Below are 23,356 nucleotides of genomic sequence, written 5' to 3' on the forward strand. Positions count from 1 at the left end.
GGAAGGAAATAATAAAAAGCAGAAAGTAATGAAGTAGAGAACTGGGTTTTTTTTTTTTAATAATAAATTAAAATTCTAGGTTTTTCAAAATAAAAATAGGCAAATCACCAGATGATCAAGGAGGGGGGAAAAAATGAGGTTGGGGGGGGTAAAGAACATATAAATAGCAAAATAAGAAATTACAAAGGGGAAATAACCATTGGAGCAGAAGACATTTTTTAAAATCATAAGAGATTACTTTGCAATCCTCTTTGCATATAAATTTGAAAACCTAGATGAAATGAGTATTTTCCTAGGGAAACGGAGATTGCTAAAACTGACCCCATTTGACTTAGAAAGCTTAAGCAGGCCAATTTCCATAGAAGAAACAGACAACGTTACTGAAGAACAACCTCAGAAGAAAACATCGGCCCTGATGGCTTCTCAGAGGAATTCTACCAAACCTTTGAGACCAGATAAGATAGGCCCAGTGCCCTGTAAATTATTCCAAATTATTGAAAAGGGAGGAAACTTACCTAGTTCATTATCTGAAACACATAGTATTGAAACCTAAACCAAATAGACAATGCCAAGAAAGAAAACTACAGATTAATATCACTCATGCACATTGATGCCAAAATACCAAATAAAATATCAGCAAACTCAAATCTAAAATATTAGAATCCAAAATCATATTAAGGTAATATACCATGTCCAAGTAAGATTTATTCCAGGAATAATAGAAGATTGATTTAATGCTAAGAAAGCAATTAATATCACACACCATATTAATAGTCCAAAGTAAATCATAAAATTATCTCCATAGATGCGGAAAAAGTCTTTGAAAAATTCAACACTCATTCACTATAAAAAATAATCAAGTAAATGGAAATTAAAGGATATTTTTTTAAATAGGTGTGTGCAGAAACATTTTAAAATTAAAGAGAATGGTTGCCTACAGTGGTGAGTGGAAAAGAGATAGAAAAAGGTGAGGAATTAAGAAGTAAGGAGAAGGAAGAACACCTCTGAGTATTTATCTTTAATAGCTCTGACTGAGAGCCACAGTAGTGTTTCACAGAGCACCCAAGACAAATAGTTACTTTTTTGTGGGTGGAACCAAATGTAATACAAATAGTAATGAATGAACTTAACTATATTACAAATGCATAATGCAATCATTCTGAAAAGAATGGGAAAGAAAAGAGCTAACAAAAGTGAATTTCAGGAAGCAGTATGTTGACTGAACATTGCAAAGCTCAAAACATGTTCCATATCGTACTGAAATTCCTAGAGAGTATAATAAGGCAAGAAAAAGTGAGAATATTAAGATTATAAAGGAAGAATAAAAACTGCCTTCATTCATAAACAACATGATTGACTACATAGAAAATCATAAGAAATCTACAAAAAAAAATTACCAAGTGAATTTAGTAAGGTCACAGGATAGAAAGACAATCAAAAATCTTTGGTATTTTTTTATACCAACAACAAACAATTGGGAAATTTTTATATTCTGCTTTTCACAAAATGTAATTTAAAAATGAAAAGGTAAGCAACAGACTTGGAGAAGATAATCATAATTCTTTTGTTTCATAAAGGGTTTGTATCCCAGATATATTAAGAATTCTCACAACTAAATAAAAAGGAGCTAACCCAACTGAAAATGGGCAAGAACACAGGAGGCGCCTCACAAAAGAAGATGTTGATATGTAGGGAATTCCTTGATGGTCCAGTGATCAGGATTCCTTGCTTTCACTGCTGAGGACCTGGGTTCAGTCCTTGGTTGGGGAACTGAGATCCTGGAAGTCCTAACATGGGCAGAAAATAAATAAATAAATAAAATTTTTAAATAAACAATAAAAAGATTTATGAATGGACAATAAAGATATGTGAAGATACTTCACATTGTTAGTCATCAGGGAAATACAAATTAAAAACATAATGATAAAACACTTCATACCCACTATAATGACTAAATTTAAAAGACTGACAACATCAAGTGTTGACAAGGATGTGGAGCCCCTGAAACTCTCAACTGTTGCTGGTAGGAATGTAAAATGACAGAGTCACTTTGGAAATCCGTTTGGCATTTCTTAGAAAATTAAACATATGATTCCCATATGACCTGGTAATTCCCCTCCTAGATAGGATGAACAAAGCTAATCTAAGGTGAAAAAAAAAGATCAGTAGTTGCCCAGTACAAAGACAGGGGATGAGGGTGGGGAAACAGAGGGGCAGGAGGGGGTGGAGGAAATGTTCTCTGTCTTCACTGCAGTGGTGGTTATCTGGGTGCCTCCACTTTTCAAAGCTCATTGAATTATACACTTAACATGAACACTTATGGTAGGTAAATTAGCCTTTAATAAGGCTGCTTTTTAAGGTAGAAGATAATCAGGATAAATGTCTCTTGAACATTTACCTTTTTAAATGCTTTCCATATTTTCACGTCATCCCACTGAACTCTGCCAACTGCCTTATTAGGTAGGAATCCATTGTTCCCATTTTCTAGCTGAGGAGACAAGGGTAGAGCTCACAGTAAAGAATGGGGATTTGAACCCTTGGCCACCATGCTGCAGGGCTAGAACATCAGACTCCCATCCTTGACAGTAATAAAGCCCATCCTGAGGCTGTGCTATCAAGCCCCCTATTGGGAGCAGTCAAGAGAAGTGAGTGTGGACCTGGGAGATGAGAAGCTCAGAGGAGAAGGTGGTCTGGGTGGACCATCATTTGTCCAAGCCCTGACTCCTAATTACTTACATAGGAATCATTGGTTCTTTTGTCACCCTAGACTGGCTAAATTAGAATCTCTCGGTGGGCCTGAGAACCTGCAGTTTAATAAGAATGCCTCCCACCACCACCTCTCCTCATCTACCCCAGTAAGAATAGAGACATGTCTATGCAGAGGAGGGTCTGGGTGTCAGACTAACCTGGGCTTGAATCTTGACCCTTCCAGACACTTGCTTCCTTCTCTCTGCCTCATCTTGCTCATCTGCACAATGGGTATCCTCGTAGAACCAGGAGCATGGGGTGGCTGTGAGATGTACATGATTCAAGGAAGAATTCAGCACAGTACTTGGCACAAAAGAAACACTTAGTCCATTTTAGATGAACATAGCAATTGAATGAGGCACTGAACTCCACTCAGCCCCTTCTCTCTGCTTCCTCTCCAGGCCCTGGCCTGGCCTTTATCGCCTACCCCAAGGCCGTCACCATGATGCCCCTCTCCCCTCTCTGGGCCGCCTTGTTCTTCATGATGCTCATCTTCCTGGGCCTGGACAGCCAGGTAAGTGGGGACCCCAGGTGGCAGTGGCAGCGGGGGGCAGGTGCTGCCCCCCAGGAACAGATCTGGGGCCTGCACACCACATCCTGGTTCTGGCCAGTTGGGACCAACCAGATCATAAAAGACCTGGGAACACAGAAAAGCATCTGCTTCCTTCCTTGATCTCCACATTGGGGCCCCCATGACATGCCCCAGGTGGCCACCTGGGTGGGTCGTGGGTACCACCACCAGCTCCCGCTCCCCCCACATCCGCACACCGCCCCCACCTGCCTCTGTTCTCCTGCCTCTCCCAGACCCACCCCCACTTGGCAGCCCGCCTTCCTCCGTGAAGGATGTGGAGTTAGAACCAACAATTTATGTCTTCACATTTTCCTTTCTGTTAACGCAAATGTGTGCACTTGCATCTTTTCGCCCCCGCCCACCCTCCCACCCTCTTTCAATCCCCTCTCTGGTTTTCCTGCTGGAACCCTGTGGCCTCCAGTCTCTCTTCATCTCCAGAAATCAACCCTTGGCCCTGCTGCTGTATTGTGGCTGGCCTTCCTAAGAGCCCCAGAGAAGGTCTTCCAGCCAAAGCCAGGCGCTCTGAGGCCCTCAGACAGGGGTGTCTTGGCGAGGTGCTACCTGTGACCTTGAGCGAGTCACGCAGCATCCAGGCCCCGTGGTTGGTGTGTCTGTCAATCCAGCCAAGTCCTATTTCTTCCCCTGGATGGTTTCTCAGAAACTGCTAAGCCGAGCTGCAGAATCAACCGGGTGTTTTTGCTGATAACCGTCCCTCCATTGTCACGGCAGAGGCCTCAGGAGGGATCAGCAGCTTGTGTGACAGTGACAGGCCTGTCTCCGCAGAGGGGTGTGGGGGCCGGGCCTGGGCTCTGCGAGCCCCTGGGCTGAGCCAGACCAGCACTAGGGCTGAGATACTCTGTTTGCAAAGGGCGCCTAGGGCCCCAGGGTGGGGGGTGGCTGCTCAGACCATCCCCAGGTGTGCCTGGGCTGTGTCCTCAGTTTTCAATCATGATAACCATATGGGCTGGGGCGGGGGGGGGGGGGCTTCTGTTATCCCCATTTTACAGAGGAAGAAACTGAGGCTCAGAAAGGCCAAGTGACTTGAAGGGATATGCACCCAGGTCTCTGCACTGCGTAGACCATCTGCTCTGATGCCTCTTAAGTTTAAATGCTGGATCAACAGCGTCCCCTGAGTCCCCTTCCTTTACCTGGGGACCCTAGAGAAAGGACGAGCACAGCTAGTCTTCCCCTAGAGACAGGACAGCCTGGAGGCCAGGAGCCTGGGCGTTGGCGTCTAGACTGAGTTTAAGTCCCAGCTCTTGCCAGCCGTGTGACTCTGGGCTCTGCTGCAGTCCATTCCCACAATGAGGATGGAAATACCTTCCCTGGGGAGATAGACATGGACCAGAAAGGACATGGAGCCAAGCAGTGGCCCCAGGGACGGGGGTGCCCCCAAATAATGACCTCCCAGTGCCCCACGGTAGTGACTGCCCAGCCTCTGGAACAAGATCACCCCGTTCAAATTCAGGCCCTAAAATGTTAGACCTTTGTGACCTCAGGGCAAGTTACTTACACCACTATACTTCTGTGTCTTCTTTACAAAAAAGGGACAATGGTGGAACTTAATACATAGAGATGAAATAAATTAACATCTGTTAACTACATAGAATTGAGCCTGGCACACAGCAAGCACCGTGTGTTCACCACTGTTGTTATTATTCATTTATCAAACATTTTCTGAGCATCTGCTTGGTGCCACTTGAAGTAGATGTCAGTGACATGGCCCCTGCCTTCCAGGGTCTCACCTTTTTGTAAGGAGACAGATCTGAGCAAGCATGGACCCCACAGATGAGGGGTATGGACTGGGCCTGGAATAGGGGCTGGGGTCTGTTCTGCCCAAGTTGAGGGCAAGAAGAAGCAGTCATGAAAAGGCTTATGCAGGAGATCTGCCCACAGTGCTGGGAGAACTTGGGGAGGGGGTGAGGGATATGCTGGGCTGTTGGGTCTGAGTGTTGAGGGTTGAGTAGGAATGTCGCTGATCTCACATCTGGCCCTGATCACACAGATGCATAGTGGCTCAAGCTCTGCCATCTAAACTTGCCCAGCCCAAACACAAGAGCTGGGCATTAGCTCCCCTGATTGCCCTCCCCCCAGCAGAAGGCAACCCGCCCACCGGAAGCAAAGGGCAGGGGCTCTGTCACAGGCCTGGAGGATGAAGTAAGTCAGGCCCCCACAGACTGACCAGAGCCCTCAACTCTCAAGACAGTTACCCAGACTGCCATCTCGCTTCCCAGGCCAAGACTGGATCTCATTTATTTCGTCCACCCCAGAACAAGGCCCAGCACATGGGCACGTGACTGGCAGCATAAAGGACAAGGAATTCTAGCTTTAGAGTCAGGAGACCTCATCTCAAGGCCTGACTCTGCTGCTTCCTTGCAGAGAGACTTTGGGCTGGTCACCTCCCCTCTCTGAGCTTCAGGGTCCTCTTATGTTGAATGGGCCTGCTGGCATTCTGTAAATGCAGGGGATACTGTTTTTATTCTTGGGTCCTCCATCAGGGTGAGGAAGTGTGGGAATGAAGGCGAGGCCCGGTGGGGAGGGAAGCCCAGGCTTTAGGGCTGCTGTGCCTGCCTGGAGCCAGGGCCTCTGATGGCCTTTCTCTGGAGCTTTGCACCATCATTTCTGCCCTGTCCAGTTCGTGTGCGTGGAGAGCCTGGTGACCGCCGTGGTAGACATGTACCCCAAGGTCTTCCGGAGGGGCTATCGGCGGGAGCTGCTCATCCTGGCCCTGTCGGTCACCTCCTACTTTCTGGGCCTTGTGATGTTAACGGAGGTGAGTGATAGCCACACGGGTAAGTGATGTGGACAGGGTAACATCAGGGGTAAGTGCCTGGGCTTTGGTGGCGCTAGTGGTAAAGGACCCACCTGCCAGTGCAGGAGACATGAGACGTGAGTTTGATCCCTGGGTCGGGAAGATCCCCTGAAGGCAGACATGGCAACCCACTCCAATATTCTTGCCTGGAGAAGCCCATGGACAGAGCAGCCTGGTGGACTACAGTCCATGAGGCTGTGAAGAGTCGGACACGACTGAAGTGACTTAGCATGGACATGTTTGGGTTAGGCGGATCTGACATCACGTCCCAGCTCTGACCTTGACTGGCTGGGTGACCCTGCCTCCAGGTCCGGCACTTCTCGGGGACTCTGTGTTCTCGTGTTTGTAATGGGTCATCATGAGACTCCATGGAAGTTCTCGTTCAGCACTTGTATAAGTGCTCAGCTCCAGGTCTCCATCACCAGAAGGAATAAAACTCACAATGAGAAAGGCTGGGTTTACCTGGTCATTATAAGCAGCCATGGCAACCCACTGCAGTATTCTTGCCTGGAGAATCCCCATGGATTCTTGCCAGAGGAGCCTGGCAGGCTACAGTCCATGGGGTCGCAAAGAGTCAGACATCACTGAGCAACTAAGCCCATGAGCATCCAGATGCCCCAGCTACCCCTTTTAGTAAAACTTCTGAGTGAAGGAGGCAGTGTCTGCCAGATAACCCTCAGCTAGTGACTCACTGTTCTCAAGTTCAGAACAGGCTTCATCACTGAGGAACCTGGACACCTTCAGGTGCTATGTGTTCCAGCTCCCACCTTCTGCATGTCCCGTCTTGTCTCTGCCAGGCCTGTGGGCAGGGAGGGGCTCATCACACCCCCAAATTCAGACTGTCTCATAAAGCCACGATTCTCTTCCCTCTTCCCTCCTGTAGCATCCTAATAGATACTTTCTTAAGTAACTTGGGAAGGCAAAATTAGGTATCTTTTTACCCACACTCACAAAATTAATTTTACGAACCAAGCCGCTCTCCACCCCTACCCCCCAAATAACCAGAAAACTGTTGCCAGGAGACACAAAGGGGTTTTGTAAGGCACGTGGAAAAAGTGAGGGAATTTAGAATCTGTCAAAGCAGCTCCCGTGGTACTGGGGTCAGTCTGCTGATCTTCGTCATTCTCTGCTTCTCAACTCAAAAAAGCCACCTCCTCCTGGAAGCCTCCTCTGCTTTCCTTCCCACCCAGGACTTCATTCTAAGCTCGGTCCAGTCTCCATCTGGACATTACAATGACCTGTGTGTTCACCTGCCCCACCAGGCCCCAAAGTCCTCAAGAACAGGAGCCGGCCTGGATCTGTTCTGTGCCCTTGGGGCCTGGCCCGGGGTGTGTAATCCCTGCTCCTAGTCATTGTCACATTAATGGGAGTGATAATCAGCATTTGAGCAAATGAATGGTGCCGCATTCCCCCCTGCCTCTCTCCACACAGCCAGTGAGCAGGGCCTCATTAAGTGCTGATTAATTACGCCAAGTAGAGTCTTCTGTCACGCTCAAATTGGGGGCTTACCTGATGCCTTCCAGAGGCTGGTGGGGCTGCAGGAAAAGCAGGCATTCGTGGGCGTCCTCGGCTTGCAGCAGGCCGGTCGCTGGAGGGCTCTCCTGGACGCCAGCTGGCCAGCCCTGGGACCCTGGCTGACGGAGCCCGTCAGGGAGTCAGCGCTCTGCCTGCCCTGGACGGGGGATCAGCAGACACGCAGGCCCCATACACCCACCTTTGCCCTCTGCGGAGGCGTGTCTATGAGTGACCACACCGGGAGCTTAAACCTGCCAAATGGGCCGTGGCAGATTCAGTAATTGCTCGGAGGATCTTCTCCCTCATTTAAACACATTTAAAGCTCTGCTCTTGGGGGAAAATAGCCTGCAAATATCTGCTCTTCCACGGAGGTGAGGCGGTGGGCGGGGAAGGTCTCAGGCTCTGCAGCTGGACGCCTGGGCCCGGTCCTCAGGCCCACGGCAGGGTGACCTCTGGTGACCGGTGGGGCGTGTTCTCACTACCCCGGGCCTCAGCTTCCCCACATGAGCACTGAGGACACCAGCAGCCCCGGCCTTATGACCACACGAGGCAGGACCTACGCATGCTGCGGTGTGGATGCGTAGGAGAGGGCGAGGCTAGAGGCAGGGAGGCCTGTGGGGAGGCCGTCACAGCCTCCTGGAGGGAGGTGCTGAGCCTGCCCGGCCTCCAGTCTCCAGTTTTCTGTGTTGTGGCTAGCATCCAGGGAGCAGAGGCAAGACAAACCTCTGCGATCCCAGCAGCCCCTTACGGTGGTCTAAGGGGGCCCAGCCATGGTGGGTGTGGCGTTCAGAATGCCGGAGAGACCAGTCTGCCCTGGTGGCCGGGACTCCAGGGTGGTAGGTGACCACAGGGTGGGGCGCCCTCGCCGAGGCCAGCTGGCTAACCCTGCTCTCCCGTATGTCTGTCTGTCACTCTTCCCGTATGTCTGTCTGTCACTCTTCCCCCATGTCTGGCCTCCCACCCCGCAGGGCGGTATGTACATCTTCCAGCTCTTTGACTCCTACGCCGCCAGCGGAATGTGCCTTCTCTTTGTGGCCATCTTCGAGTGCATCTGCATCGGCTGGGTGTACGGTGAGTGGAGGCCGAGCCCGCCACCCCCCAGTGCCCGGGACCTGGGTGGGCTGGGCTTCCCTGTAGCCCGTCTCCATCTCCATCACCCTCTTACCTCAGGCACATCTCGGGTTCTCCCACCTGTTGGAAGACCCTACTGCTTGTATACACTTTTGCAGCACAGGGAGGGGTTCCAGTCTCAGGCACTGTAACCTTGGGTCCATCCTTCTGCCTCCGAGGCTCAGTTTTCCCATCTGTATAATGGAGTAGTCATCACCGTGGCTCCTGGTAGGAGGGGGTGGAGACAAACCAGCCAGCCCAGTGACCGGCCCTCGGCACCTGCCTTTCGGCCTTCCTATTCCCCAGACTGAGTGAGTGGATGAGAGTTGCTGGGCTTGTGAATAGATGCCCACCAGCCCTAAAATCTGAGCCCCGACCCCCACCCCACCCAGGCAGGTCAGCCAGCCTGACCCCGCTCAGAGCGACCACCTTCCACCTTTTCCCCAGAAACTCCTGAGTGAGTCCTGGGCCTCACCGCCTGAGTCAAGAGGGGTCTCTTCAGAGCCCCTTCCACCACAGTTTATCCTAACGCTGCACATAGCTAACACCCTGGTGATTTTTAAGCAGCAAGTAGGGTCCCTGCCGCAACTTGTCTCTGGTCAGGGAAAGCAGACACGCATCGCCTTTCCTCTGAGTCTTGTACAGAAATTCTCTGGGGTGTGTGTGTGCCCGTCTGCTTTATTCTGGACAGGAAGCAACCGCTTCTATGATAACATCGAAGACATGATTGGCTACCGGCCGTTGTCACTCATTAAATGGTGCTGGAAAGTCGTGACCCCCGGGATCTGTGCGGTAAGGGTGCTGCCAGGAGCCACCTGTAGCCCACCACTCCCCTACTTCTCCACCCCCCGCCCACTTCTCCACCCCAGAGGCCAGGCCTGGCTGAGGCCAAAACTGAGGAGGTAGGTGATGTCCCCCTGGGGGACCCTCTGTGCACTCAGAAGTCCAAGGCAACTGACACCTTTCCAAGCCAGTGTTTTTTTGGGGGACAGTCTCTGGGCTGGGCCAGGGGGCCTCACTAGGACCCCAGTCATGCCACCAGCTTGCTGTGTGACAGTGAGCAAGTCACCTCTCTTCCTGGGACCTCAGATTCTAAACCTGCAGCCTGGGCAGACAGCGCCCACCCCCATGGGGGCTGAGGGTCCCGTGAAAGACATCTGGCTCTGCTGTTAACAGTGCAGCAACCGCTTGAGGACAGTGAGAGGCTCACGCCCTGCCCCTCGGACCAAGCTGCGGGGAGGCCTTGGTGGAAGGATGTTTAATTAAAGAGACAAAACCGCTGCTCTTCACCTGGTCCTTGGCACTGGAAGTATCTCAGAGCATCTTCACCAACCATCTTAGTTTTGAAACCAGCCCTGAGAAGTAGCTAGAAAAAAAAAAGTTAAAATTTCTGACTGTTTGGAGGCTGGAGTTCAGGCTCCTGGGGGGGTCGAGGAGGGTCTCCTGGGACCTGTGGGGTCTGTTCCCTGTGCTTCTCGCTGTGGACAGGCAGGATGCCACCTCTCCGAGGCCACCGCACAGGGTCGACCGTCTCCCCTACCGGCCGCCCACACCCAGGCTGAGGGCCATCCCGGGGACCTCTCCCCATCTCTCTGCAGGGCATCTTCATTTTCTTCCTGGTCAAATACAAGCCCCTCAAGTACAACAACGTGTACACCTACCCCCCCTGGGGCTATGGCATCGGCTGGCTGATGGCCCTGTCCTCCATGCTCTGCATCCCGGTCTGGGTCTGCATCAAGGTGTGGAAGGCAGAGGGGACACTGCCAGAGGTGAGCAGCCCGGGCGGAGGGGTCAGCGAGGGTGGCTGGGAAGTGGGGCGGGGCGGGGGGGAATGTGACACAGGGCAGGGCTGGCTATATGCTAGAAGGGCTGTGCTGGTGAGTGTGAGTGTGGTCACGGGAGTCTCTGGGTCCCCCCGCTTCCTCATCTGGGCCACGGGCGTGATGAGAACATACCCCCACGTGTCTCCTGGGGAAGGCTGGCCAGCTCCTCCATGGCAGGGGTTCATCAGTACTGTTGTGCGGAAGCCTGGAGATTGAGCTGCTTCCTCTGAGTTCAGCCTCGGTTTTCCCATCTGTAAAATGGGTCAGCAGTAGTCCCTCACTTACAGCGGTTGTTTGAGGACTCAGTGAGTGCATAGAGGGACAGCACTTGAGCCAGGACTTGGGGGGAGAGAGGGGCCAAGTGTCGGCTCTTGGTGCTCTGTTGATCCCGTTCATTAAGGACCCTGTTTCCAGGGCACGGGGAGAGAGTCTGACATCTGGGGGCATCTGTCCTGTGCCGTCATCATGCAGAGCTCTCTCTGTTCTGCGTCTCCTCTGTCCTCAGAGAAATTCAGTCACTCGCCTAAGATCAGACCACCAAGAATTAGCAAACTGACCATTTTCAACAATTTTATTGAAATATGTTTTCTGTATCATGAAATTCACCCATTTCTGATATAATTCAATGGCGTATTTTTTGTAGCAATGTTCTGTGTCATGCTGTCACCACCATAAATCCATTTGCAAACATTTTTATTTATTTATTTGCATATATTCTTATTTATTCATAAGATTCCCAGTGCCTGTTTCCAGTAAGCCCTGTCCAAAGCCCCAGACACCCAGAAATCTCTCTGTATATGCTTCTTCTGGGCGTTTTCCTGCCAATGAAATCGTGCTGTCCATGTTCTCCTGCTTGTTTAGTGAATTTGGGCCCCGGCCCGTCATAGCCTGGACACCCTGTCTCTCTCCACGCTCCTTTCCCACCTGCTGGGGGATCAGGAGGTCTGAGTCAGCTTCACGCCCCTTTTGCTAACCACGTGCTCTGTGCCAGACGCTGCTCTAAGCCGTCGACAGTCATTAGGCTGCCGAGTCCTCATAGGTGTCCTGTGAGGTGGAGGTGCTTCCTGTCCCCATGTCACAGGTGAGGAAGCTGAGCACAGAGGGGAAGCCAGTTACCCCAGGGCACGCAGCCTTGGCGTGGTGGAGCAGGCACCCTGAGGCTGTGCCTTCATGCCGCATGCCCCTTGCCTGGCTCCAGCCCCAGTGCAGCACCCCGCCCCGGCTTCTCAGGGCTGAGCTGTGTCTCACAGACATGGCCAGTGTGCCGATGCCCCCCAAGGCGCGTGCCAGCCCAGAGTCAGCTCCAGCCAGCCCTCCTGTCCACCCAGGGGAGAGCTAGCACCCAGCCAGGTCCCGGGAGCAAGCCGAGAGGGAAGGTCCCTTTCTCCAGCCTGTTCCTGCCCCCAGAGCAAGGCCAAGTCCTCCGCTCCTGCAGGGAATGTAGGACAAGGGCAGTTGTTGATTCTGACTTGGGACCAGGCGTGTCCAGAGGAGAGCTGCCCTGGAGCCCAAATACCTTGGCCCCGGCTGGCCCCTGCCAGTGAGTTCATGTCCCTCCATTTCCAGAAGAGCTTCCCAGGTGGCGCTAGTGGTAAAGAACCTGCCTGCCAGTGCAGGAAATGTAAGTGATGCGGGTTCTGTTCCTGGGTTGGGAAGATCCCCTGGAAAGGGAAATGGCAACCCACTCCAGTATTCTTGCCTGGGAGAATCCTATGGACAGAGGAGCCTAGCAGGCTACAGGCCCGTAGGGTGTCAAGAGTCGGACATGACTGAAGACACATGCACACATTTCCAGAAGGTTCTGCCAGCTGATGGGAAGGATCTGGAAGGAAAGATGGGGGTCAGAGAGTTGCTCTGAGGGCAGGTAGTCTGTGCTAAGAGCCATGCACAGGTCAGCAAATCTGAGGACACCTCAGGAAAATGACGCTCGAGGCAGGTGCCGCTGTGAACCTCTTCGAAAGACGAGGGACCGAGATGCAGAGGGTTAAGTTCTTGCCTCAGTGAAGCGGTGGAGCTGGGAGTCCAGCCCAGGCACTCAGCTCCAGAGCCCATGCTCCCAGCTCCTGTCCTCTGTCAAGATCCTAGCACCTTGCCTGGCACCTAGTAGATGCTCAGCATGATGGTATTATGGGGGAAGAGGGGCATCCTGCCTGTTAATCCCTCTTGGGCAGAATAGGCCCAGCCTATTAGGCATGGCAGGATCTGCACATGAAAACAGGACCTTGATTGTAAGAAACCAGCGCGCCAAAGTCCTTCCAGCCTTCTTGGGGAAAGGGCCCAGGAAGGACCTCCCACATCCTGGCCTGACGTCTTCTGGAGGTGCACATGAGGCTGAGGTGGGGGTGGGGGGGGGGTGCCCAGGCAGGATCAAGAGGGCAGGAGCGTGTGTCAGGGGTAGAGTGGATGATGGCCACCCCATCCGCCCAGCACCCTGTCTGCCGGCCACTCTGCGGGGTTGAGGCCTTAGCAAGAACGTTTCCATCTTCAGACGCACACCTCCTCTTCCCTAGACGGGGATGACGGGCATGATGACGGCCTTCTATGGGAAACATACCCATTTATGCAGAAACCACTGTATAGACGGCCCCGGAGGTGCTGTAGCTCACCCTCACAGCAGAGTCCCCAGGAGGAACTGCTGGCCCATCTCACAGGTGGGACAGTGCGGTGCGGTGGTGTTAGGTGACTGGCCTCACACGTATCAAGGCCAAGCAGGGCCTCAGAGCCCAGCGTCAGCCTGCCCAGGAAGGAAGGATGCAGCCTGGGTATAGCTCCTGCGTCCTGGCCTCCTGCAGTGGGCCAGGTACAGGGCGGGCAACTCTGCTCATCGTCTCCTTCCTCATCCAGCGCTGGCACCCTGTGGTCCCCGTGTTCCCGGGTGGGGGCGGGAAACAGATCTCCAGGCCGACGCATCGCCCAGGGCAGAGCTCCAAGCCCGGCCTGCGGTTTCCGCAGCACGCCCCACCCCCCGAGGTGTCTGCTGTGCAGTTGGGAGGCGCCGAGGCAGGCTGGGAGGCGCCGAGGCAGGCCCCCCGGGGACCCCAACAACCGCTCTTCTCAGACAACTCTTTTCCTCTCCAACCGTGTAGAGATTCCGCAAGTTGATGATCCCCAGCACCGACCTGAAAATGCGGGGCACGCTTGGGGCAGGCCCACGGACGGTGGCGGTTAATGACTGTGACGCCAAACTCAAGGGCGATGGGACCGTTGCGGCCATTACAGAGAAGGAGACGCACTTCTGAGCGCCCTGCCACCTCGATGGCCCTCCTCCTGCTCCTCGCCCCCTGCCGTCCACCGCCGTGTGTACAAATGAATACCTGAACCCCGTTCTTCACCTAGTGGTAGAGGCTTGCTCGTTTCTGGTTTTTGTTTGTTTGTTTTTTGCACAGGATTTATTAACAAGTTAATTTTAAGGTGGCCGTGCCCACTCTGGTTTCAAGTCCTGCCCCCTCCTCATCCCACCCCCACAACTGCCATGTGAGTAACGATGTGAAAAGATAACCCTATACAGGGACTTCTCATGTGAGGAGGGTGTAACAGCATTCCCTCGGGGTTAGGAAGAAGCTGTACCAGAGGACCGGACTTTTTATCCTCGGGCTGCGGGGTGAGCGGGTGGGAGCGACGTCTGCCTCCTCCATCAGCCTCTGAACCGACCTGTCCGTGCCCCGCGTCAGTCCAGTCTGTCTGTCTCCACACCGCCAGGCTTCCCCTGAAGCCCCTCCCCTGCCCGTCCTCCCCGGCTTCCCGGAGGTGGTGGGTTTGCAGACAGCAAGGCTATGTCAGAGAAGAAAACGTCCCGACCGACTCAGGACTCCTGGGCGGCAGGCCCCCCTCTGCCCTGGTCCCTCCGAGTGACCTGGGCTCTTCCCAGCCCTCCTGGGTCTCCCCGGTGGGGATGGCTGGGTCAGGTGAGCTCTGGGGGTTTCTGCCTGGCCTGGCCGCATCTCTCCACGGATCCTTTGCATGCCTCCTGGGCGTGCAGACCTGCTGTTGATCTTGGATTCTTCTGAAGACTTGCCACTCGTCACTCCCTTCTTTAAAGCAAGTTTAATCCAGAAACCACGTGGCTTGATTTCCTCCGTGAGAGGTTCCTTCCCGTGGAGACCTGCAGACGGCAGGGCTCCTCCGGGCCGTCTGCTCACACGCTCGGCTCTGCCGCTCCATCCTCCTCCGCGGGCTGGCTGGAGGCACCTGGCTGATGGTTCCTGGGCTCCGTCCTGGTTGCGGCTGTCTGTCCTACCACTGGCCCTGCCGGGGTCTGTGCCATGTGACCCCTCCACCAGCCTCCTGGGTCAGAGCTGCAGTCGGGCCTGGAGCCGGTTTCATCCTCTGATCCCTTCTTCATCCCCCGACCTCATCTCCTCCCTCTGACCATCCCCCTGCCCTCTTCCCTCTCCTGCGTTCCTGAAACCCCCCAGTCCCTGCCCACCCTTCCTGCCACTAGCAGAGCCCTGGGATCTTCACAAGGCTTCTCCTCTACCTTTTCCCCAGGACTGGCCCGCCTGCCTCTCTGGCCAAGGGGCTGAGGAGCCTCAGCGCTCACTGGCGTGGAGCCCTGGGCTCTCATCCCCTCCCTCGCTTGCGCCGCCCCGGGGTCTGGGGCAGCGGCTGGCACTGCTCCGGGCCTCCCTGGCTGGTCCCCTCTCTTCCTTAATTGGATTTGATGTCGAGCCCCTGCCTTGGGTCCTGAGTTACCTGGGGACAGGCAAGGTGCATCCTTTGTCCTTCTTTCTGTGCCCAGTCTTATGCGGTGGCAATGCAAGCTTTCTCCAAACAGAGGATTTAATTTCCTGTAATAAACCTGCGTGTCTGATTCGCCCAAATGCCCAACTGCTCAGCCCCCAGCGGTCCTCGTCTGAAGCCCGCGTTTGCTAAGAGAGAGGCCAAGCGCCCCCCACCACCCAGGCAGGTCGGGGTGTCTGGTTCCAGGGCCCCCCCTTTTGCACACACAGCCCGGCATCTCCCTGACCTGTCTGATCTGGTGGACCCCAGAAATGGACGCAGGAAGATTGGACCCCTGCCTGTGTCCATCCTCCTCGGCTCTTCTCACAACAGGCTGGGGCGGGGTCTCCCCACTGCTGCTGCTACCGGTTCCCCACCCACCGCGGTCACCGACGCACTGCCCCTCTGCCTCGCTGGGGACGCGCTGTTCGTGTGGCCCTTAACACGTCACTCACTTTACGGGACTCGTGGGCCAGGGCGGAGGGAGGGCTTTTGTTCTTCGCTTTTTATAATTTCCTACTAGTACCTGGGTAACTTGGGGAGGAGGGCAGGGAGGGAAATGTGGGGGCAGGCGAAACGTCATCACGGTGACTCTTTTTGATATTCATTAGAAACAATACATCCTTTCTGAGATATTTACAGTATTATTAAAAAATGAAAAAGGTTGTACTGTTTTGCATAATGAACGTTTTTATGGGGTATTCAAAGGGTACACGATTGTCTGCTTACTCATTTTTAAAAATTAAAGGAAATGAACCAACTCTCTGTGGCTCTTCCTGGCGGAGTGGTTGTAACTCATCAGATGATTCTCCGGGTTCTCTAACTTCTGTGATGTTCCTGCAAAACCGTCTGGGTTCCACATTTGGGGGCTGTAGTTTCAACTGAGGGGGTTATCAGTTAGAAACACCCAGGGCTGTTTCAGAAGCCCACACTACCTTTCATGTGATCTCCATACAATGAATGTCTACCGTCTGCTAAGTGCTTTACAAGAGTTCTTTCTAATCCAGCCACAACCCAACTTTGTTTATTCCTTCCCCCAGGTTGGCTGAGAGCTGCAAATTTTGGAAAACAGGATTTGGTGTTCGGTGGGCTCTATCGAGGACCCACATGTTCCCTGCGTGGACCTAGGTCTGGGGGCGCTGAGACAAGGGGAAGAGCCCTTAGTCGAAGTGTTTCTGCCCTTCCCTGTCCCGCAGAACGTGCCTGTGCCACTCCAGACTCGGGGCGCGCAGGGGGAGAAGTGCTCTGCCTCGTCCGGTCTTCTCCGGCCAGTTGAGCTCCGCAGTGCAGCCCCGGGCAAGTCTGCCCACTTGTCTGGGCCTTGGCTTGGCCGTCGGTAGAGTGGTGACGAAAAGGTGACCCGGAGAGGAAACGTAGCCGGCGCAGGATTCCCCCAAAAGTCCTCTGCCTTCCTGTCTCGTACTCAGCCCCTGGCACCCTCTCAGGCTGTGAAAACTCAAGTGAGCCCTTGGCCTGAGGGCACCTCCTGACCCCGTAGGGAGCCGAGTCAGGCTCTGCTGCCAACTCCTGGCCTCCTCTGCCTCTCACTTTAGAATAAGGTCCTCTTCGTGAAGGAGACTGGGAGGAGCCACACAGACACTGCCCTCAGAGCGTCAGGCTAGGTGCACGGTCAGAGCCACGCCCCACGAGAGGCCGCAGGGCAGAGTGTGCCAGGGACGAGCGCTCGGGCAGTGCCGGGACAGGATCAGGACAGTTTGTTGAGCACCTGCCACGTTCCAGGGGTCACGTGGCATTACCTTGTCCGAGCCCCACAACAGACCTCACAGGTAAGATTTACTCATCTCGTTGCTTATACAAGGAACTAATGTTCAGAAACTAAATAATTTGTCCCCCCCCACCACAAAAAAAAAATGACACCAGGGGCTTCCCTGGTGGTCCAGTGGTTAAGACTCTGACCTTCCAAGGCAGGGAACGAGGGTTCAATTCCTGATCTGGGAACTAAGATCCCACATGCTGCACAACTTTAAAAAAAAAAAAAAAAGACACCAGATACACCTCGTGGAAAGTGGAGGAGCTGAGTAGGATCACGGTTTGCCAGGTCTGCGCGGGGCCCACACACCCAAGCACTTGACCAGGGGCTGAGAACTGGAGTTGCATAGTGAGGGATGGAAAGAACTTGCCGGGCAGGGAAGCCCATTTGAGATGGGAAACAACTTGAGCAAAAGCAGAGGCAGGAAGAAGTCTTTGGGGATACGCAGTGATGGGAAGCCAGCCAGACTGCAGACCACCTAAGGTGGTGGGCAAGGCGGGTCTGGGCAAAGGACTCAGCAGGCAACTTTGACCTTGAGAGACTGGAACGAGCTTGGCTATCCCTAAGAGAGCCCCCCACCTGCCCCCATCAGTGTGTCAGACCAGTTATAACCAACACTCGACTTTTCTTGTTCTCCGGTGGATTTTCTCTGCCTTTCTTTTGAGTGTCTTCCCCAAGTGAGCCGTTTCTAGAATGGAAAGGCTCTCTTAGCCCCACTTAGCCGGGTGACTAAGAAGAAGCCTGACAGAGGGTCTGGGCGTGATCTGTGGGTGCCTGTGGGGGGAGGCAGGTATTTTCCATCAGCCTCAGAACGACCCTGAGACTGCAGTTCATACCCACTTTACAGATGTGAAAACTCAAAAGTCCAAACTTAAGAGAAATGAGTGGAGGAACTTGGCTGACATCACACAGACTGAGCTGGAATTCAAAGCCAGGTTTACAAAACCCAGAGCCCCTGTTTCTTCTCTATACTAGACAACTGTTGGGTGACTCAGGGCTCCAGCAGGGGAGAATGAGCTAGGGGGCTTCCCCCACCCCTCCATCACTGCCCTCCCACCCAGAGTCCTTGGCTTAGACTGGCTCCGGTGGCAGAATCAGCCACCAGGTGGTGCTGTTGCTAAACCCAACCCCCCTCCCCATGGTCCAGGCCGTGACCAGTGAGGTCAGGACCAGAGCAGAGACTGGAATCGAGACAAGAGGGTCCTGAGGCTCCGCTCTGGGTGCCCAGAAGAGGGACAAAGAGGCTCCCCGTGACAGAACAGCCACCCTTCTTATCCCAGCCCATCCAGAGCTCCTGCTTGCAGCCAGACACACCTGCCTTCAATTCTCAACAGCCCTGGGTGTGTGGCCTTAGGCAAATGACTTCACCTTTTTGACTTCAGTTTCATCATCTGTACAACTGAACAAATGGACAGAATAAGCTGCTCTGGCAGGGATGTTGAGGGTGTGTGTCTGGCACATGAAAAGAATGTGCTGTTTGTTACATGTAGCTCTGCTCAGCATGCTGGTATCAGGAGACCTGGATCCTGGTTTTGAACTCACTCCATGCCTTGGACAGTCATTTTACTTCCCTGGGCCTCAGTCTCTTCATCTGTAAAATGGGACTAATAACAGAAACTCTCTCTTTTGGTTATTCTAAAGATTAAATGAGATAGTGGCTATATGGCATTTGTTTTATAGAGCTTCAAATAAGCAGGAAAGGTATTAAAGATATAATAGGGGTTGTGGTTAGGTGAAAATGCAAATGATGATAAAATCTGAGGAGTGCCAGGCAGCTTCTCAGGTGCTTACATGGCACAGGAGACAGACTGTGGGTTTTCTCTGACCATGTGCCAGCAATTACACAGGCCTGTCACCAGGTACCTGCCTTGGTACCTGCCCCACCTCCCCCCAGTCCCCACCTTGCTTCATCTGCCCCAGGGTCCTACCCCAAACCCATTTAGACACAAAGATATAGCACAGAAATGAGAAGGCCAGATCCTGAAATATAGATGATTATTATCTCTGGATGATAAAGTTTGGGCTGATTTTAATTTTCATTTTCTTCTTTCTATACCATCTAATTTTTCCTTTAACAAAGAACATCTATTGCTTTTATCTTCCAAAAAATAAAATCAATAAAGCTATTTTTAAAAATCCTCCCCTCACCACTGGGAGGCTGGTTACAAATGCAGGCCCACAGGGAATGGAAAATGATTCTCATGTGGTTGGAAGAAATGATGACAGGGAGAAGGGGGGGATTTGCCACTGCACACAGTCCTCAACCTCAGCTCCAGCCTCTGCTGGGGCCTCTGGGCACCCCGTGAGCTGAACCTCAGGAAGGAGAAGAAGCAAAGGGGGCAGGACCCCTCCTCCAGGCCACATAATCCTCCAAACATTTATGGACATGCCGGCGGCTTCATGCTTGTCACAGGGAACTTGTCACAGCAAACTTGTCATAGCTGCTGGAAGGGAGAGGGAAACACACACAAGCAAGGAAGCCACGCTTTGTTGAGGACTGACTGTGTGCTAAGTACTGCTGCCCTTGTATCTCAATGGACCTGCCCTCCCCACACACACCCATTGAGGGAGCTGAGATTATCAGCCCAATTTACAGATGAAGAAACTAAGGTCTTTGCTTATATTTTTTTTTTTACTGCTTTCTGAATAGCTGCTCCTGGGTGCCCATAGGGATATTTCAGACTCGAATTTCCCAGGTGAATTCATCTCCTCCAACACCCACACCCACCAGTCTGTTCCTCCCTATCTCAATAAATGACACCACCCTTCTACCACTTCCTTCACTCAACAAATATTGATTGAGGACCCACAGTGACTCTGCCCTCATGGTGCTTACATGCTAGTGGGAGGACCAGCCAGTGATTGTTTTTAATTGAAGTCTAGGTGATTTATAATGTTTCAAGTGTGCAGCAAAATGATTCAGTTATATATGTGTGTGTGTGTGTGTGTGTGTGTGTGTGTATGCTTTTTCAGATTCTGTTCCATTGTAGGTTATTACAAGATGACAATAAATATCTTAAAGAGTAAAAATAGACAGTTTATAAGATGATAAATGATAGGGCTAGAAATAAAATAGGGAGGAAGTATCAGGAGGGCCCAGGAGTGTGGAGTCGTGTTGGAATTTAAACAAGATGATCAGGGCAAGGGAAAGAAGAAAGGGGAAGGGAGTCTGTCCTGTCTGGAGCTTGTCTAGAGCTTCTGTCTGGGGAAGAGTGTTCTGGGGCAGAGGAAACAGCATGTGCAAAGGCCCTGGGTGAGTGCTTATCTGCACTCTTCCCAGAGTGAGGAGGAAGCCGGCATGGCTGAAGCGTGGGGAGCAAGGGGACCGTGTAGAAAGGAAGTGGGAGAGGCGGTGGGCAGATCGCCAGCTGGGAGGCTGGTGTCCATGTGAGCTAACCCAGCGGGAGAGGGACAGAGCCTTACTTCTGTTTCAGTGAGACCATCTGGCTGCTGTCGGGGGCATTGCGTGGAAGTGGGGGGATCAGTGAGGAGCGTCATGTAGGCAAGAGATGAGACAGAGAAGGGTGGATGTGGTCAGATTGTGGCCATATTTTGAAGGCAGGATTTCCTGGGATTGTGAGGGGAGTCAGGGATGCCTGAGATGTGGAGCCAGTGGGTCAAGTGAGACTCTGCTCCTCACTCCCCACATTCCACCAGTCAGCCGGTCTCCTCAGACCTTGCTCCTGGAAACCTCTCAGATCCACTCACTTATCCGCTCCAGCCACTTCCCTGGACCATCTACCCTCACCTGGCCGCTGCTGTGGCCTCTTGCCTGGTCTGCACCCAGCCTCCCCGCTGTATTCTCCCCTTGATTTCCTGCCCATCACCCCTGTTAGAGCTCCTGACTGACCGCTGGCTGTCAGGGAGGTTTCCTTCGGCCTGGGAGTTACTCCCCAAAAAGGGAAATCAGGGGGCATCAGTACTGATAGAGAAAGGGAATGATGCTGGGCCACCAAATCCCCAAAAGTTCTCCAGCCAGCCATACCTAACCACTAGGCCAGTTTCACAACCAAGCGTCACTCAGAGGGGCAGAGAATGGCAGCCCCAGAGTTGGCAGGGAAGGCTTCCCAGAGGCTGTGGCGCTGGCTGGGCCCTTGAAGAAACCCAGAGCTTAATGATTTCAAGAGGCTCCGGCATCTCTCAGACACGGGTTTGAGCGCTGGCTCTACCACTTCCCAGTCGGAACCCCAGACTTGGCCAGGGCTACAGGGACTACTCGGAGACTGACCACAGACTGTTTGAGGACCCCCATGGGCCGTTTAACGCTTGGTGAGAGAGAAGGGATCCCAAAGTGGAGGTCTTGGAGCTGCAGGACCTGGACCATGCGGAGAGGCGCCTGGGCAACGTGTCAACTGTGGTGGGCGGGGCCTGCAGGCAGGTGGGCGGGGCCTGCAGGCAGGTGGGCGGGGCCGCAGAGGCGTTTCTCTTTCGGTGGCATCTCAACTTCCCAGGTGGCTCAGCCTTATAGAATCCGCCTGCAATGCGGGAGATGCGGGTTCGATCCCTAGGTAGGGAAGATCCTCTGGAGTAGGAAATGGCAACCCACTCCAGTATTCTTGCCTGGAGAATTCCATGGACAGAGGAGCCTGGAGGGCTGCAGTCCACGGGGTTGGAAAGAGTCAGACACGATGGAGCGCCCACACTGGCTTGCTCTATCACGTACACCATCTGGATGACCTTTATCTCTTCCTTTATCTCTTTGTCTTTATCTCTCTGAGCCTCAGTTTGCCTCATCTGCAGACTGGAACCAGTTATCCCCAGGCTTTGACATTTTTTCAAGACCTGAGAGTCCCATTAGGGTGTTGGCTTAGCTTAGGATAAGGTCTCCTAGGGTCAGAAGGTCCCCCATAAAAGGAAGAGCCTCAAGGTCTGTCGTCAGATAGACTGGATTTCCATCCCAGCTCAGCCACTTACCAGCCGGGTGACCCACCATGAAACCCCCCACCTCACTGAGCCTCCACCACCTGCCCCGCCCCCTGTAAAATAGAGCCCTGTCCCTGCACACTAAGGCGCTTCAGTTCTGTCCGACTCTTCTCGACCCCATGGACTGTAGCCCGCCAGCTTCCTCTGTCCATGGGATTCTCCAGGCAAGAATACTGGAGTGGGTTGCCATGCTCTCTTCCAGGGGATCTTCCCGACCCAGGGATCGAATTCCTGTCTCTAATGTCTTCTGCATTGATAGGCGGGTTCTTTACCACTAGCGCCACCTGTGAAGCCCAAAATGGACCCCACTGGTCACCAAAAAAGCAGCCCTCTGTGCACCCAGTATATAGTAGGGGCCCAGCCAAAGTGCTGGAGAGTTTGGACTTCACCCCAGAGGCAGCTGGACCCACTGCCTGAAGGCCCCCCTTCCTGGGCGGGGGCAGCTGCAGCCCCCGATGGGTGCTTTTTATCTCCAAGCCGCAGTGGGCTCCGCAGAGCTCGGCAAAGTCCCTGCGCGCGGACAAAGAGCTGTTGTTCCCGCAGATCTAAAATTGCCTCCCTCTTGATTGCCGCTATACAAACCCAGGCGGCTGCTCGCTTCCCCCATCCAGTTGGGTCTATTTCAAGAACACGCTGATTAGCGCTGATTGCGCCTTGATGATGGTAAGCGCATCGCCCAGCCCCCTCCCCAGGCTCCCCGGGCCGTCCGTGCTCCCGCTCCGGGGACCGTGGCCCTGCCACCCACCGGCACCCAGAGGCCTTGGACCCGAGAGGGGGTGCAGCACAGTCGGGCTGGGCTCCTCATTCTGCCTCCGCCGCCGGTGGGACTTGGGGAGGTCATGTCCCCCACCGCCTACCCCCGCCCCCCAGCCTCTATTTCCTCTGCTGCAAAATTCTGTGCTCAAGAAGGCAAGGAACAAAATAGTGCCTAGGGAAGGGTGGCTTTCATGGTGGGCTTCCAGATACTGTGGTCATGATTGGTCATGAGCCGAAGGAGCATAGTTTTAGCCTTCTTTCTCTCTCTGTCTTGCACACATACAAACTCACAGAGATTTCTCTGCTCCTGCCAGTCCTTGATGCAGTGGGATGAACTTTAATCATCATTGTTTTCCTTTACTGAGCACATTGCCGTGTACCTGGGACACCTTGCCTTGTGCAAACACCACGGTCATCTTTGGCACCTATTTCATGTCTGCTTGCTGGTGAGGCTCCTGAGGCTCCCAGAGGTGATATCACTTATCCACCACAGCCCAGCCAGGGCATGGTGAAGTCTGGATTTGAACCAAGGTCATTGCAAGGGCAAAGTCTATGCTTCCCAGCACCCCAGAGCCTGCTCAGGGCTCTTGGCCAGAGTTAAGGGAAAC

General features: G+C 53.2%; 1 protein-coding gene across 1 annotated transcript in view; it reads left to right on the forward strand.

The window, feature by feature from the left end:
* Positions 1-16,059, forward strand: part of SLC6A11 (solute carrier family 6 member 11) — a 126,170-nt gene extending 110,111 nt beyond the window's left edge. The window contains exons 9-14 of the mRNA XM_043886736.1: positions 3,150-3,262; positions 5,955-6,092; positions 8,615-8,717; positions 9,448-9,548; positions 10,355-10,525; positions 13,666-16,059. Of these exons, the coding sequence (XP_043742671.1) occupies positions 3,150-3,262; positions 5,955-6,092; positions 8,615-8,717; positions 9,448-9,548; positions 10,355-10,525; positions 13,666-13,818 (779 nt within the window). The 3' untranslated portion in view covers positions 13,819-16,059. The remainder of the gene's footprint in view (positions 1-3,149; positions 3,263-5,954; positions 6,093-8,614; positions 8,718-9,447; positions 9,549-10,354; positions 10,526-13,665) is intronic.
* Positions 16,060-23,356: the final 7,297 nt, after the last annotated feature.

This window comes from Cervus elaphus, chromosome 24 (assembly GCF_910594005.1).
Source record: "Cervus elaphus chromosome 24, mCerEla1.1, whole genome shotgun sequence".
Taxonomy (NCBI): Eukaryota; Metazoa; Chordata; class Mammalia; order Artiodactyla; family Cervidae; genus Cervus; species Cervus elaphus.